General features: G+C 34.7%; 1 protein-coding gene across 1 annotated transcript in view; it reads right to left on the minus strand.

Annotated features, from left to right (window-relative positions):
• LOC125650249 (COP9 signalosome complex subunit 2) overlaps positions 1–18,574 on the minus strand; it is a 19,612-nt gene continuing 1,038 nt past the window's right edge. Inside the window, exons 2-13 of the mRNA XM_048878371.2 lie at positions 17,516–17,629; positions 16,452–16,532; positions 14,809–14,934; positions 14,186–14,353; positions 9,560–9,664; positions 4,301–4,370; positions 3,157–3,256; positions 2,556–2,687; positions 2,349–2,446; positions 2,020–2,102; positions 1,179–1,237; positions 1–960 (exon numbers count right to left, since the gene is read on the minus strand). Of these exons, the coding sequence (XP_048734328.1) occupies positions 816–960; positions 1,179–1,237; positions 2,020–2,102; positions 2,349–2,446; positions 2,556–2,687; positions 3,157–3,256; positions 4,301–4,370; positions 9,560–9,664; positions 14,186–14,353; positions 14,809–14,934; positions 16,452–16,532; positions 17,516–17,629 (1,281 nt within the window). The 3' untranslated portion in view covers positions 1–815. The remainder of the gene's footprint in view (positions 961–1,178; positions 1,238–2,019; positions 2,103–2,348; positions 2,447–2,555; positions 2,688–3,156; positions 3,257–4,300; positions 4,371–9,559; positions 9,665–14,185; positions 14,354–14,808; positions 14,935–16,451; positions 16,533–17,515; positions 17,630–18,574) is intronic.

The following is an 18,574-nucleotide window of genomic DNA, read 5'->3' on the forward strand; positions in this document are numbered from 1 at the left end:
TGCAGCATGATTTGTTTTATTCATCTCATTCATATGCATTACAGGAACGAACAAAAATTGTCTCTTTTAATTGTACAAGTGCACACAGACAATACAATTGTACAAACACATACATTTCAATCACACAACTACAAAACAAAACGACCAAATGTGCTCCTGGTGACCATCTCATGGTCTTAGCGTTTCAACTCCTCATTCACTACAATTTTATGTAACTCATATTATTTTCTAATACAGGTACATATTTGATCTATATTTACTAGTATTACATTGTACAATAGTCCAGTCACTGAGTAATTGGGATACACAGAGTTGTAGAAAGGTTGTGAAATATTTTTAAATAAATACAAGATTTACGTCAAAAATCTCGCTGTTAAGACTTTTAGAGATGGGGAGTAAAATAGTTAACAGGATTATGTTTTAATTGAAACAAGGTAAAACCGGAGCACTTGTTGTAAAAATGAATGCTGTATGCTATTAAGTGTACTTATTATTGCGTATTCAAAATTGGGCACAGTAGGAGCTGGTGCACTATTTGGCCTAATCATGATTTAGTGCTTGTTCTGCGTTTATTAATAGATTAATAGAGATTATCATATCATAGTGCAACCATAAATAAGCACTCTTACTTCACTGCCAAAATTTGAATCTCGCTAAAATAACTACACGTACAGTATTTGAGGTAAAATTACAGTGGAGGATCACATCATTTTGTTGTAAATTCAAATGTTATACTTGATGTACATCTCTGGACAAGATCACTTAGTTTTGTTGTTACTTTAAATGGTATATTTGATGTACATCACTGGACAAGATCACGTTGTTTTGTTGACCACAGCCAGGTGGAGGCTTTGTAGGTGGGCTGTCCATTTGTCCATTGCATTATACCTGGCTGTTCCTGTGTTCTCTCTGTCCAGTTCCAACACCTGATTCACCTGGTCAATCCGGCCATGAATAGCACTATAAAATCAGATGGACATTCCTTAAGACAAAAACTGGATGAATACAAGTATAAACTTACATCAAAATGTTTACAAATTTACAATGAAGCAAAATATATCTTCCAGTGAACTTAAAATGAAATCAATTAAGTTTCCCAATGCATCTTGACAGTAATAACATGAGGAAAATTCACTTGTATATAGTGCATGAGAACTTGGACATGGATGAACACTTACCTATCAAGGATACAAGAAACTAGAAGATTTTCCACTTCTGTAGGGTCAATATTCAGTTCCTAATGAAAGAAAGATCATCAGTCAAAATTTAGTGTGGACTGAAAGCTTGAATTGAGGGAACACAAATTTAAAATATTTGTGAATATCAAATTTCTATGGACAAATGATGGAGTTGTTAAAAAATGTCAGAGTTGCAAATAAGCATTCACCTGATTGCCAATGCTATCATGTTTACTGGGTAATCAAAAATTGTAATCTGTCTTGCCCACTTGGTGAACAGATTTATTTTTAATTATTCATTTCAAATCATATCTGTTTTTCTCTTTTGCATTCACTTTCATTTTCCTAATAAAAACATATAGCATATAAACGCTTATCTGACAATGACAACCATATAGATCAGGGTCAGATACAGACATCAAAATGACAGGTGATTTGAGACGTAGCATTCTACATACTGTGGGTAGAAAACCCCAACAAAAAATCACAAAGAAAACTGGAAGGAAAACGGGCAACATTTTGTTAAAAGTGTAAAATTGAATAAACAACACATATATTTTTAATTCTTTAAATTCTTGAATTGCTTCATCAAAGTGCGGGCTTCTGCCTGACAAATTCAGTAGCCCACATGTCTACTCATGTTATTGAGCTTACTTGCAACCCTGTCTGATGATACATATTTAGTGGAAAGCTGTTCTTCGTTACAAACAAGACTTACTTTTAGTTGATCTTGAGGGTCTCCAAACAATCCATAAAACTGGATATTCTAGGAAATCTGACAAGACTCCAGCGTTTAGTGTTTCTGACAATACACAACACAATCAGTGCGTAGGACACTTACCTTAGAAATGAAGGGGATGTGAATTCTGGTGTACGGCTTGATCAGTTTAATCAGCACCTGTGTTCTGATGTTTCTCAGTAAATCTGTTAATTCAGTAAATATCACAATTTATTCAGCACCTGTGTTCTAATATTTCTCAGTAAATCTGTTAATTCAGTAATTATCACAATTCATTCAGCACCTGTGTTCTAATTTTTCTCAGTAAATCTGTTAATTCAGTAAATATCACAGTTCAAATATAAGTTTATTTTTGATGTCAAATCACCTACTAATAATTTCAATTTATTTTCAATACTACATATAAGTTATCATACACTGCAAAAACTTGCCTTCAATATGTTCCCTTATAAAGGGATCTTCCATGATATTCCGTCTATTTGTTTTCAGGATTTTCTCAAATTCATTAATATCATTATTTTGATAGGAACTGAAACAAAAAGTAAACAGATATATATCACAGACCACATTCTTTCCTTTCCTAGTGTATGTGTGTACTTCCATTCGATAACATGTAAAATGCAGAAAAGAATGGCTACCTGACTAAATTTGTCATAGCTAAGATTTCTGGGTCATTTTTGTAGGGCTTTGTCTCTTGAGAATCGAACGGATTAATTCCTGACTTCATTAACATGTTGGCAAGCACCAAGTATTTCAGACAAGTTGTCCTCCTGAAAAGAAAACCCCAAAAATATTTACTCAAAGACTCAACATACCAGCCTTTCTAAATAATACATCTCAATTTCAATTCCTTTGTAATGGTCATTTATTTACTAATAATTAAATTGTTGATCATTCAAATCATCTCTATTATCACTGTGAATATACGTAGGTTACTATTTCTTTGGCTTTTCGAACAAGATATGATCATTTAATAGCATAAAAAATCTAAAGACATCAAAACTACTTGGTAATATCTGAGATATCAAGATGATCATAATTCTTAAATACAAATACAATTAAAACAGTTATAGTCAACCTCCAGGGCCAGCGAAAGACAGTTTGTAATATCCAAACTTCATTATATCCAATAAAATTTTTGTTATTTTCCACTCCTAGGGGAATAGATAACACACAAATAAGCATGAATTTGTTTTAAGCAGGTTATAAGCACACTTTTCTGCACACCAACATATTTACCTAGGACTTCCTGATTCATCATAATTCTTAAAAGCTTCGAAGAAATCAGTGTGTGCTTTCTCATACTCCCCTTCTCTTAAGTGCATTTTCCCTCCACATTCTAAAACAGAATAACTTCTTTGTACAACACACTTTTACACTAACTTTATTTCTTAGAATCTTATATTTATGATAACAATACATTTAGAAAGCCAACTAACAGGAACGACATTATGTGATCAAAATGACGAGGTCTTGTGAAATTACTAATTTTTTATCGGGATTAACAAAGGGCCTCTACGTATAAACAACATACTACAAAGAATGACAACTCTTACATTGACAAAATCAAGACGATAAAGCTCATGTTATGGAAATTTACACATTACCCACTATGATATTTGTCACATATGTTTAGACTCGATGAATCTTTTAGACAGAGTAATACTCTATCAACATACACTGCAAGTATATATATATGTGTGTGTGTGTACCATCATTTCATTCAACTAAACACAAATACAAATACTTGAAAATCATGTTTTTTAAAATACAAAATTGCACATTTCTGCCTATTTAACATATCATTATATCTTTCAACTTCATAATCAAATGATATAGTGCTGATATGAGAAACAAGATGAAGTGAACCACCTTGATGCAACCTTCATGTAACATTACCTGTGATGATGTAGTCTTACCTGTGATGATGTAACCTTACCTGTGTGATGTAGTTTTACCTGTGGGATGTAGCCTTACCTGTGTGATGTAGTTTTACCTGTGTGATGTAGTTTTACCTGTGTGATGTAGTCTTACTGTGTGATGTAGTTTTACCTGTGTGATGTAGTCTTACCTGTGTGATGTAGTTTTACCTGTGTGATGTAGTCTTACCTGTGTGATGTAGTTTTACCTGTGTGATGCAGTTGTACCTGTGTGATGTAGTTTTACCTGTGTGATGTAGTTTTACCTGTGTGATGTAGTCTTACTGTGTGATGTAGTTTTACCTGTGTGATGTAGTTTTACCTGTGTGAAGTTGTTTTACCTGTGTGATGTAGTTTTACCTGTGATGATGTAACCTTACCTGTGTGATGTAGTTTTACCTGTGTGATTTAGTCTTACCTGTGTGATGTTGTTTTGAATTGTACCACTGATGTTTTAATCTTACCTCTGATGACTCCCATGATCAGCGGGTGGGGGATCGCAGATTTTATGTGGAGAGACTGTTCATACAAAGTCTGAAATTAAAACACAATAATTACGATATCTCACTATTTAAAAATACACAATAATTATGATACATGTATCTCACAATCAGTAGCTGCTTTCTTTCTCTCTTGATAACACAGCTACATATAAAGTATCAAATCAATCGAGCAAAAAGTATGGCCAGAATAAAGTGTTTACAATTTTTTTCTATGAAGTCCCATGGCAACCTTGACTTTGGACTCCAAAATCAATACGATTCTTTCTTTATCACTAACAAACATACATGTGAAGTATCAAATCAATCCAGGCATATGGGAATCCAGGTTAGAATAGGTCCTCAGTACCCCCTTGCTAGTCATAAGAGGCGACTAAATGGGGTGGATTCTTCGGATGAGACCGCAAAAACCGAGGTCCCGGGTCACAGCAGGTGTGTCACGATAAAGATCCCTCCCTGCTCAAAGACCGTAAGCAACAAGCATAGGCTTAAATTTTGCAGCCTTCACCAGCAATGGTGACGTCGCAATATGAGTGATAAATTCTTGAGAGGAACGTTAAACATTATAAAATCAATTAATCAAATCAATCCAGCATATACTGTGGTCTGTGCAGTGTCTACAAGCTAAGCTTGTCAATTATCGTACATCAGTATATATATTGTATACTAAGTAAAGTACACGTACAAGTATATGTATGCACTGAGCATTGAGTATATGGTGTAACGAGTAAAGTAAAAAGTACTTATATGAGTATTTACTGTGTATCATGTTTGTAGTACAAAAATGTACTGTGCAGTAGTGATGCGCACAGTACCCGCAACGTTATTCTTGACATTCCTATCGGGCTCTATCGTGCGTGTATCCTATCGTATCGTGCATGTATCCTATCCTATCGTGTATCAGGTTTTCCATTTTCTATCGTGTTTTGCGTTTATCAGGTCTATCGTGTATCGTATTTTGCGAGTATCAGGTTTTCCGTTTATCGTGAAAATCGTTTATCGTGTAGCTTCAGAAACTATCGGGATCGTATATTAAATCTAATAAAAAAGTAAGATACTTTCCGAAAGCTTTATTCGTTTTGCTAAAGAAGCTATTTTTAGGAATTGAGGAAAGACAGTATATTTGAAAGAGAACATAAAGCTGTTGATTTTAAGGCAGAAAAAGAGCTATATGTCTGTCCAGAGAGGGTGAAAATTTATCACAATTTCATTCTAAGTAGTCTGGAAAGTTGTCAGTGGTTTGCCGAGCAAACCGAAGACAGTAAAACTGAAAGCTCCTTCATCTGGAGTTCATAAACATTTCCTTGTCTAGAAACAATTATTTGTAATTAACACCTAGGGCTATTCCAGAAATAAATACATGGGGGGGTCGGGAGGCATCTTTTGTATATACCAAGCACCCATAAAAAAAAAATAAAAAATTACCCCATGACCCTTCAAATTAATAAACTCATTTTACAATGACCCATCTAATTAAAAAAAAAACTAACTAGACCCACCACAAAAATATTTTTAAAAATGAAAACGGCACAAATCTCGCGAGGTTTTCGGGACAAACATTCTAGTCAATGACGCGATAATGCCTGTGCGACATTGTATCACAGTAGTTCTGAAGAAACGATGTCACATCAACAATCAAAGGCATCTATGGCGGGAATGTTGGAAAGATTGGGAGTCCAAACGATGCTATTATCATGAAATGGGTATGGATATGTTTTTCCACGAATCGTTCGTCTTCTAATGGAGCCCGCGCCCAGAGGCCTCTATATCACCATCACACCAACTGATAAATATAACGCATCAGTACCCTCGTATAAATCAACTAAGGTTTGCCTATTTTTATTAGAAAACGGAATACGTATTGGTTTCAAAATATTCCCTAAATCGATGCACTGTAAACTGTAATAATCTACAGAACAGAGTTCGCCGCCATCACGTCCAAAGGGACCCTACTAAACGCGCCTCTAATTTGAAGAGTGCCGTAATGGAAAGTTATGCGCTGCAAAGAGCGACAACTCGAATAGTTCTATGTTACTTCCGATTTCCGATTTCGAAAGCAGCATTTCGAAAGCACGTTTTCAATTTTCCCTCCGAAGTTTTGTAATCAACACGACAAGAGCGACAATAAAAATATTCTGAAAACTCAACACCCACGTGGCACAAAATAAAACAATAGAAACTACCCACTACCCATAATAAATATTTTTTTAACAGTCCAACCATGGACCAAATAAAATATGAAAAAATACGACCACCCACACAAAAAAATACCATTTGCCGCCCGACCCCCCCATTTGATCATTTCTGGAACAGCCCTAACAGAGAAATAGGAAGTTCCGATCTGAAAGGAAAAATCAGTAAATTACATTGTTTATTACATATATTATAATAATTGTTCTTTTTCTTCCGATTTTGTTCACCTGTATTCAACTTATATACCAACTACTGAACTTGTGCGCGTTCTTATCTATCTGATTTTGTGTATCACCCGTGTTTTGACAGTAAACATTCTCAGGGACATTGTATTTCCCACATTTAGAAGATTAAGTTTTAAAAGAGTGCAAGGGTATATTGCATCTCCCACAGTTCTGCCCAATTGGGCACGATTCAGCGATCATCGTTTTGTTTTTTATTTGTACATGTACACATATACCAATAGTCGTATGTGTAGATACTGGAAATTTATGCTGGTTTTGATTATTATTTGAGATTGTTTACATGCTAAACACAAACATTTTAAAGCGTTTCTAAAATTGCGACTTTAAATAAAGCCGGGTTTTGTGTATGTTATTAATAGTTTATTTAATTTTGTTAACAAAATATCAATTCATATAAATATGTTCCAATTACTTATGACTATCAATTATCACTCATAGTGTAGAAATATCTAACATATGAGCATATGGTGTAGTGCAGTGGATTGTATTTAAAGCGGTCATTATGAAAATAATTGTAGTTGTTGAATGAGCGGTGAACTCAGAGCTTGATGCAAAATAACCCCCCTCTTTGCTACACACAAAATATTACTTGGTTTTATTTGATTTCCAAGATAATAGACATTAGAATAAGAGAGCTATTGAAGCATGATATCACTACATTATATTACATTTTGTTAATTCCCTGTTTAATTGCTAAACGCTCGGCATCAAGTGTGAATGCCACGGGTCCTCGGAGATTACCTTAAAAACAGACGGTAGGTGTGGCACGTTAAAAAACCCTCACTGCTCAATGGCCGTAATTGCCGAGCATAAGTCTGAATTTAAAAGCTCTTCACCAGTCATGGTTACGTCTCCATATGAGTGAAATATTCTCGAGCGAGACGTTAAGCAAGACAAAAATCAATCACTCCCTGTATGATTCATATATTAAACAATCAAAGTGACAATATACGTTTTAGAATCATCGGCTGAGAAAATTCATATAGATATCAAATAATGAATTCAATACCGTATATAGTTTAGCTTCCAGATTTTAGCTGTAATGACATAAAAAAAAACATAAATAGAATTTTTTTTAAAAATAAATAAACGTACAACCGTGGATAAATAAATTATATGCTTTAGGTATATATTGAGTATTGAAATCCTTCAATATTATTATCAACATAATGTAATTATTTTGTACGTATCAAACTTTCGTTCTGTCTAATTTGTTTCTAGATTTACAACATTTCTATCAGGTTTTCCGTTTATCGTGTTTTGCGTTTATCAGGTCTATCGTGAAGATCGTTTATCAGGTTTTGCGTTTATCAGGTTTACCGTGTATCCTATCGTATCGTGCGTGTATCCTATCATATCGTGCGTGTATCCTATCCTATCGTGCGTGTATCGTGTTCTATCGTTTATCATGTCAAGAATAACGTTGCGGGTACTGTACACATGCGCATTAGGTTGAGGTACAATGTAAGATAACAATATGTATATTTGAAAATGTGCCACTAAGTCTTGATTTTATAGATTCCTTAAACAATTAGTTATAAAGAAATCAAGGAGAAATGGAGTGAGAACCTGTGGAGACAGGGAGTCAAATTCCAAGTGGACCCAAAATTCCAAGTGGACCCAAAATTCCAACAGGACCCAAAGTGTACAACTACCATCCATGTGATCTATAAGTGATTGAAACAACCACAGTGTCATTAAAGTGACAATTACCAAGAAGACTGAGTTTGAATTATATTTCAATGTTAGGGCTGGGACGATTCAGGGTTAGCTCGATTCGGTTCGGTTTCGATTCAGAACAGCACGGTTCGGTTATTTTCGATTCGGTTCATGTTAGGTCCAATTTATCTAATGACACCACAAAAATTAACAATTTTAATGAGTAGCATATTTGATTTTACTTTATTCAAGTTATATAACTATATGTCGTCATTTGTAAACATCATATCTATTCATAATGACATTTTATAACTTTGATAGAAAAAAGAAAACACTGACAGTCTATCAAAATTTGTTATATCAATGTGCTACATAAGTTTTGGATTATTAAACAAATCTATAGTGAATCTAAAATGTATATGATATTGCTTTCATTGATATGCAAAAATTCAATAATTCTATCAATTGAGAGTCTTTGAAAATCTCTCCTTTATTGATTTACTTCTCTCATATTAACTGTCAAATCTGTTTCATTACCTACGATGTTGATTTCATTCCACCACTGACAGAAATGCTATATGTCATGTAAAGATAAACTGCAATGATCTTACGGACCATATTCTGTTGGTATATGAGTGGTGAAAATGCTAACTCTCATCACAGTAGTGATTTAAATCTCTGTTGCATAAAAATCCACATGTTTTCAACATCACTCGGACGCCATATTTGTTGTTTTGGTGTAAGTAAAATCTAAACCGAACCGAACCGAAATCCGGAATTGGTAATCGGTGCATCGAATCGAATGGTATGAATCGCGGTGCACCGAAATTTTCGGTGCACCATACAGCCCTATTCAATGTAGTATTGTAATAATTAGAAATTTAAAAAAAAACACCAAATGATGTAAAAATAATAAATATGTAAAGTATAACTTTATGTCATATTTCCTGAAAACGAAATGTCACAGGAATAATCAAAATGTCAAAGAAATTACATCATACTTTAGTTAAAATGCATAAGAATGAACTATATTCTTAAGGAAGCGAAATTTAAAACAACAATTGCAATTTAGCAGAAGTTGAAACTTTGTAACAAAGAATATAGACCTGAAGATTTGAATTCCTACCTTTAGTTTTTTGTTGTTTTTCTGGGCTGTGTACATCTGAATTTCCAGTGCGTATATTTCCAGCAGTTGTGTACCTTTCTTCAGATCGTCTTCACCATCATCAGTCTACAAAACAGTGAGGACACACTCATACATCTTATGTCACCCATACGTTTCAGTTTCCAAACACTAATTTAAAGATCTAGGAAGATAATTGATAAAACAACTGATAAAAGATGCAGTAATAGAAAATGATAATTATTTGTTTTTCATGTAAATGAAAGACAGCTCGGCAAGCCAACACGAGTTTACATCTCTGGCCAGGGCCGTCACAGCAGTTTTTGATACAAGAACTGGGTCCCCTTTAATTTGTAATATTGTTTAATTTTTGTTTGGGTTTTTTGTTTTTGTTGGATAAATTGGGAAAATTGAGTTTACTGTCTTTTCCATCCAAAACAATCTTAAAAGAAAAGAATAACAAAAACCCATTTTTAACATCTACACATATATTTCTTTAGCTCTTGTTTCTATATATTGATATTTTTTTCTCTGCCAGTATACAGAGTACAGTATATTTACAATTTTCAAATGCATCTGGGAAATATTCTCAAACAAGAGGCCCAAGGGCCTAGAATCGCTCTTCTGATAAATTGTACAACCCCACCATTTCTATTCTTAGCCTCTTAGTATTCTAAATCTTTAGTTAAATCCTAAGAATTCAAAAAAAGTAGGTCAATGTGACCTACTTTTTGGTTTACACATTTTGAGAACCCAAGAAATATCAACTGACAAAGTTTGATGATTTTAAGCCAATTAGTATCTGAATATTGAAATATAGCTGTCAAATTCCAATCGTAGGTCATGGTGGCCTACTTTTTGGTCAGCGAACTCCGAACATGCAAGACCCATCAACTGACAAAGTTTGATGACTGTAGGTCAAATAGTATCTGAAATATATAAATATAGCCGTCCAATTCCAAAAGTAGGTCAAGGTGACCTACTTTTTGGTCGAAACCCTTCGAACATGCAAGACCCATCAACTGACAAAGTTTGATGACTGTAGGTCAAATAGTATCTGAAATATATAAATATAGCCGTCCAATTCCAAAAGTAGGTCAAGGTGACCTACTTTTTGGTCGACACACTCCGTAGACTCAAGATGCATCAACTGTCAAAGTTTGATGATTGTAGGTCAATTAGTGACTGAAATATATAAATATAACTGTCAAATGCCAAAAGTAGGTCACAGTGACCTACTTTTTGGTCGATACACTCCGAAGACTCAAGATGCATCAACTGACAAAGTTTGATGATTGTAGGTCAAATAGTGTCTGAAATAGTGTAATTTAGCTGTCAAATACCAAAAGTAGGTCACGGTGACCTACTTTTTGGTCGACACAAACCGAAGACTGAAGACGCATCAACTGACAAAGTTTGATGATCCTAGGTTTTACAGTGCCCAAAATATGCATCTAAAATTGAAAATGTGAAATTTGAATATCTGCAAAATTCAAAAAGTAGGTCACTGTGACCTACTTTTTTATAAATATGTTTCAAGGCCTCAAGATGCATCAACTTACAAGATTTGATGATTCTAAACCTCTCGGTATTTGAAATAACAACTTAAAATATATCTATAAATGATAAGCCATAAAGTTCAGAAAGTAGGTCACGGTGACCTATTTTTCAGTTGAGGCATTTCAAGGTCCCATGATCCACCAACTGACAAGTTTTGATGATCATAGGCTTCAAAGTGTCCAATATATGCATCAAAATTAATTTTAAAATAAATACCTGCAAAATTCAAAAAGTAGGTCACCGTGACCTACTTTTGAGACAACTTGACACAAGGTCCTTAGATGCATCAACTGTCAAAATTTGATGATCCTAGTCCTTATAATGACTAAAATATCAAAGATTTAAGGAAATATAAATTTAGGTCAACTTTGAAGTGACCTTGAGACCACGCCCTTTGCCCCAGGGTAATGCCTTGAACAATTTTTAATCTACAACATATCCTCATCCTTATGTGTAAGTTTGGTGATAATCTGCCCAGTGGTTCTTGAGAAGAAGATTTTTTAGCAACCACTACTTTTGTTTGTATTTTCCTGATTATCTCCCCTTGTTAAAGGGTCACATCCCTCTATTAAGTATGTATGAAAGCCCTTGGGCCAATGATACCCTGTAACAAATTTGAAAAAAATTGGCCAAGGGGTTCTTGAGTTATAGCCCTTTTTCTAAAAAGTTTACGCACACCGCACACCTCACAAATGGCCATAGCATTAGCTCTTTGAGCCTTCGGCTCAGAAGAGCTAAAAATTGGGAAAATAGGTCACTTTTTGACGTTGGGAATGGGTTTGATATTTTGTCTAACTTTAAGGAGAGTGACAGCCTTGCTGGCTGAAGTAAAGTATCGGTTTACACTTAATTTACAACTCAGACTGATGTAAGTTTACACTTAATTTACAACTCAGGTTGATGTAAGTTTACACTTAATTTACAACTCAGGCTGATGTAAGTTTACACTTAATTTACAACTCAGGTTGATGTAAGTTTAAACTTAATTTACAACTCAGGCTGATGTAAGTTTACACTTAATTTACAACTCAGACTGAAGTAAGTTTACACTTAATTTACAACTCAGGCTGATGTAAGTTTACACTTAATTTACAACTCAGGCTGATGTAAGTTTACACTTAATTTACAACTTAGGCTGATGTAAGTTTACACTTAATTTACAACTCAGGCTGATGTAAGTTTACATTTAATTTACAACAGGCTGATGTAAGTTTACACTTAATCTACAACTCAGACTGAAGTAAGTTTACACTTAATTTACAACTTAGGCAGATGCAAGTTTACACTTAATTTACAACTCAGGCTGATGCAAGTTTACACTTAATTTAAAACTCAGGCTGATGTATGTTTACACTTAATTTACAACTCAGACTGAAGTAAGTTTACACTTAATTTACAACTTAGGCAGATGCAAGTTTACACTTAATTTACAACTCAGGCTGATGTAAGTTTACACTTAATTTACAACTCAGACTGAAGTAAGTTTACACTTAATTTACAACTCAGGCTGATGTATGTTTACACTTAATTTACAACTCAAGCTGACGTAGAGTACATGTATCAGTTTACACTTAATTTACAACTCTGGCTAAAGTAAAGTATCTGATTCAATTGACAGAACATTTAAGGACTTGGTCTCATTAACATTAAAGGTGTGAAAACAGTCTTCAGTGGATCAGCCATTCTGTACTGCATTTTCTGGACAAATATACTTGCAAGATGAAATTAGAATCTCTGCATGGGTGCCCTTTGATATTCGTCTAATTCACATCTCCCATATTTACAGTGGAGAACACCACCTACAGGTTATTTGGGTATCTGACTGATGTAACTGTCTGAGTATTGTATGGGTACCTGACAGGACTGATGTCTGAGTCTGAGTATTGTATGGGTACCTGACAGGACTGATGTCTGAGTATTGTATGGGTACCTGACAGGACTGATGTCTGAGTCTGAGTATTGTATGAGTACCTGACAGGACTGATGTCTGAGTATTGTATGGGTACCTGACAGGACTGATGTCTGAGTCTGAGTATTGTATGAGTACCTGACAGGACTGATGTCTGAGTATTGTATGGGTACCTGACAGGACTGATGTCTGAGTATTGTATGGGTACCTGACAGGACTGATGTCTGAGTCTGAGTGTTGTATGAGTACCTGACAGGACTGATGTCTGAGTATTGTATGAGTACCTGACAGGACTGATGTCTGAGTATTGTATGGGTACCTGACAGGACTGATGTCTGAGTATTGTATGGGTACCTGACAGGACTGATGTCTGAGTATTGTATGAGTACCTGACAGGGCTGATGTCTGAGTCTGAGTATTGTATGGGTACCTGACAGGACTGATGTCTGAGTATTGTATGAGTACCTGACAGGACTGATGTCTGAGTCTGAGTATTGTATGGGTACCTGACAGGACTGATGTCTGAGTATTGTATGAGTACCTGACAGGACTGATGTCTGAGTATTGTATGAGTACCTGACAGGACTGATGTCTGAGTCTGAGTATTGTATGGGTACCTGACAGGACTGATGTCTGAGTATTGTATGGGTACCTGACAGGACTGATATCTGAGTATTGTATGAGTACCTGACAGGGCTGATGTCTGAGTATTGTATGGGTACCTGACAGTGCTGATGTCTGAGTATTGTATGGGTACCTGACAGGGCTGATGTCTGAGTCTGAGTATTGTATGAGTACCTGACAGGACTGATGTCTGAGTCTGAGTATTGTATGAGTACCTGACAGGACTGATGTCTGAGTATTGTATGAGTACCTGACAGGACTGATGTCTGAGTATTGTATGGGTACCTGACAGGACTGATGTCTGAGTATTGTATGAGTACCTGACAGGACTGATGTCTGAGTATTGTATGAGTACCTGACAGGACTGATGTCTGAGTATTGTATGAGTACCTGACAGGACTGATGTCTGAGTATTGTATGGGTACCTGACAGGGCTGATGTCTGAGTCTGAGTATTGTATGGGTACCTGACAGGACTGATGTCTGAGTATTGTATGGGTACCTGACAGGAATGATGTCTGAGTATTGTATGGGTACCTGACAGGACTGATGTAACTGTTTGAGGATCTTCTGTAGTTTCTGGTAGTCGCCCCGGTCGAAGTACAGCTTGCCCAGCTTGGTGTTGGTTTTAAACCACAGTCTCTCATTTTTGGCTTCCTTGAGGGCATCTAGTGTTGTTTCATAAAAATTTTGCAGAAGTTCCATCTGTTGGGATATCAAAAATTACTGAATGATAAACCACACCATTCAATTAATGGGTTTTTAATAGTGTATACTGCAATCACTTAATCATATACCACACCAGTAGTGAGCTTCGTGATATACATTGCTCTCAAATTGCTATGTAACATTGTGTTTAGCAGTACATATAAACTTCTTTTGTTTTAAATTTACAGGCATACTAGTGTAGAAACACTTTTGTGAGAAATAAATTTTCACGAATGGCTAGCATGGTTAGTCTCATAAATTTATGAGTATATAATTTTCTTGTGAATAAAATGCAATTTACGGTACAAATTACAAACAATGAATAAAATTGATCTAATTTTAGAAGTCCATAATATCATTTCTGACTTGAAATTTACTGACTACTCCCTAAATTTACCAGCTTCAGTCTCGGTATTCATGGGATTTAATAAACTTTGAAACTTGTAAGAAACCTGTTTGGATGTGGAGATGTAATCCAGAATAGAGTTGATGGACTTCTCCGAGTAGTTCCTTGTAACAGCTGATTTGATGTACATTAATAACTGTTTGTATCGTTTCATCATCTCTGGGAAATTCCCCTACAATGGTAGACCAAACAATGTAGCAATATATTTATACTTACATAGAGAAACCCCCTACAACAATCCACCATTCAGTGTACAGCATACAGTTAATGAAAGAGTCCAAGGACAACAGCTGGTTTGCTTGACCAAAGAACAGATCTGTTACCCGAAGCCCCAGTCTAAGAGTAACCCATCTGTTCAAGGGTCAGCTGTTCTCCAAGGACTCCGCCTCTAAATTTTTTTTAAACACCTTCAATTTCTAGGTTTGTTTTACTTGATGTCATGCATTGTTGACTTGGAACTTTTAAACAGTGATTGCAGAAATTTATTGCAACACAAAGAGTTTTATTGGGGAAAAAAAATCTACAACATCTGTTTTTCACCAATAAGGACATATTTTATAAAGAACAGCAATTGATAAATATTGATTTCTATTTCAGTACGATTCCTCAAAATCAGGCCTAATGCTTTTGCAGAAATATCCTGAAATTCACCACTATTTGTCTGAAGTTTTCCACTGATATATTATTTGAAGATATTACTTGCAACTTTGATTACATCTTTAGTTTTTCTGCACGTTTGCTCCAATAAATACTAAACTTCCTGGTCTGTCAAATCTGCAAACCTCGCCATAATTATTTTTGTAAACTAAGCCGAGCAGAAGACACAAGGATCACAAGATCTGCGAAGCCAATGAAAATAGGGCAATCAGTCAACAGATTGATCCCAGTCAATAGGAATTCAGAACTATTTTGATTTAACAGTCAAAATGTTGATTTTTTATTGTATTAGTTCTATATACAGAAGAAGATTGCTACCAGTAGCTATATGTCCCCCACCGAGCTGCCAAAAAAAGTTCAAGCACAAAAGTTCCATAACTCCTGTAACATTTGTAGAATCAAAATTGCATTGGAATATGATCAACTACATCTTGTGACTAAAAATCCTGCAAAATTTGAACAAAATCCATAAAGCTGTCTCTGAGGAGTTGCGTCCACAAAGTGTTCAAATAGTGAAGAATGTACAAATTCAACAAAGTCCCATAACTCCTGTTAAATTTTTCGAATCAAAATGACGGTGCAATATGATCAACTGCATGTGGTGACTAACAATCCTGCAAGATTTGAACAAAATCCATTGAGCAGTATCTGATGAGTTGAATCCACAACATGTTCAAATAGTGTACAATGGTACAAATTCAACAAAGTTCCATAACTCCTGTAAAATTTGTCAAATCAAAATAGCAGCACAATATGATCAACTACATATGGTGACTAACATTAAACAATCCTACAAAATCTGAATAAAATCAGTTGAGCGGTTTCAGAGGAGTTGCATCCACAATGCCAAGTTGGACACACCAACACCGGTATTTATACGTCTTCTTCTGTGTGGCAGTTGGGATTAAACAATGAAGGTGTATAAAAACACATGTAAAGGTTTCTTTGCCATACAAAGAAGTAGGTTCTCCCTGTAGCCAACAGAATATCTACATATTGAACGTAATACATGAATAGAAATGAAGTCCATACCAATTTGAAGTTGATTTTGATCATCTGTTTGAGCGCCTTGAAGCCCCATTCTCCTTTATCTTTTCCTTCCAACTCTAAAACCTGTAAATCAACATCATTTGATAAACAAATCTAAAGCTTGTAAAACAACAATAAACTCTAAAACCTGTAAATCAACATCATTTGATAAAGAAATCTAAAGCTTGTAAAACATCAATAAACTCTAAATCAACATCATTTGATAAACAAATCTAAAGCTTGTAAAACATCAATAAACTCTAAAACCTGTAAATCAACATCATTTGATATGAAACAAATCTAAAGCTTGTAAAACATCAATAAACTCTAAAACCTGTAAAACATCATCATTTGATAAACAAATCTAAAGCTTGTAAAACATCAATAAACTCTAAAACCTGTAAATCAACATCATTTGATAAACAAATCTAAAGCTTGTAAAACATCAATAAACTCTAAAACCTGTAAATCAACATCATTTGATAAACAAATCTAAAGCTTGTAAAACAACAATAAACTCTAAAACCTGTAAATCAACATCATTTGATATTAAAACAAATCTAAAGCTTGTAAAACATCAATAAACTCTAAAACCTGTAAAACAGCAATATTCGATAAGCCTTTCCAATTTACTGACTAAATAAATGAGTGCATCTACAGAATTTCATAGAACTATGTATTCTAAAAGTTTATGTAGTGCAGTAAGTTACTAGAACTAAGTATTCTAAAAGTTTATGTAGTGCAGTAAGTTACTAGAACTAGGTATTCTAAAAGTTACCAGAACTAAGTATTCTAAAAGTTTATGTAGTGCAGTAAGTTACTAGAACTAGGTATTCTAAAAGTTACCAGAACTATGTATTCTAATAGTTTATGTAGTGCAGTAAGTTACTAGAACTAGGTATTCTAAAAGTTCATGTAGTACAGTAAGTTACTAGTGTGCAAACACAGCCCACTGAGGTCAAGAATATTTGTGATTCACTTAGAATAAGAACCAAATGTTTGGGGTTTTATGTGGAACTTGTATAATAATGTTGTTCAGCTCATTTGACCTAAAATAAAATATTCACCTTCTGAAAACTTTCCAGGGCACCCCTTGGGTCATCTTCTTTGAGGGCTTTAGAATTGTAGTACTGATTTTCTAGGTCAACATCTGGCTCAGAGTTACTTTCCTCCGAGTACTCCTGTAAACAAAGTCAGTTTATCTATTATTACATGGTAAATCCAAGGACTCCTGTAAACACAACCCTTTATTTATTACATGGTGAATTCAAGTACTCTTGTACTTAGACATTTAATTATTATGTGCTAAATCCAAACACACATGTAAACATAGACATTTAACAGGTCCAGTCCAAAGAATATTTCTACTTACGTAGCTATTAATAGCTACCTAGGTATTCAAACCTACTAAAAGTAGCTACTTCTACCTACTTTTACCTGTTTTTGAAAATATAAATAATAATTAAGGGGCATCTTTTAAACAGGTCAGTCGTTTTATGCATCATGTTGTGCATGTGCACGGCAAAATCCGGAGTGTAAATTTGAATACTTTACTAGGGTGGAGAATGTGGAGGAAATGCATGAAAATTCACCCCAAGAACCTTTAATGTAAAAATGCATGAAGGGAAACTTTAAAATTAATAAAGATTTGTAAGACAATCTAGACTTCTTATCATGTAACTTTGATCCTAAGCTCCTAGAAAATGGAACTTGGTGTAGTTATTGATGCAAATTTGAAAGGTTAAAAAGTAATCATTTTTTGCCCAATATTTTTGTGGTATTCATCGTCAGTGTAAGTGAATCAAGAAATTTGGTACACACCATATTGTCCCAGTTCCTGCGTTTGGCCACAAAATGCAAGTAAAGGAAAAAGTAGGTAAAAATAGCTACCTGGAGTAGGTTTAAATACCTACCTGGAGTAGGTTTAAATACCTAGGTAGCTATAAGTAGCTACGTAGGTAGAAATAGTCTTTGGACTGGACCTGTTTAATTATTACATGTTGAATTAGAGTATTCATGTAAACAGAGACATCACATTTCATTATTACATACCAGTTGACCAATATTATGGATATAAATATTCTTGCAAGTAGGATGAGGGTGACATTGGACAGGTTATAAGAACA

Source organism: Ostrea edulis, chromosome 5 (genome assembly GCF_947568905.1).
Source record: "Ostrea edulis chromosome 5, xbOstEdul1.1, whole genome shotgun sequence".
NCBI lineage: Eukaryota > Metazoa > Mollusca > Bivalvia > Ostreida > Ostreidae > Ostrea > Ostrea edulis.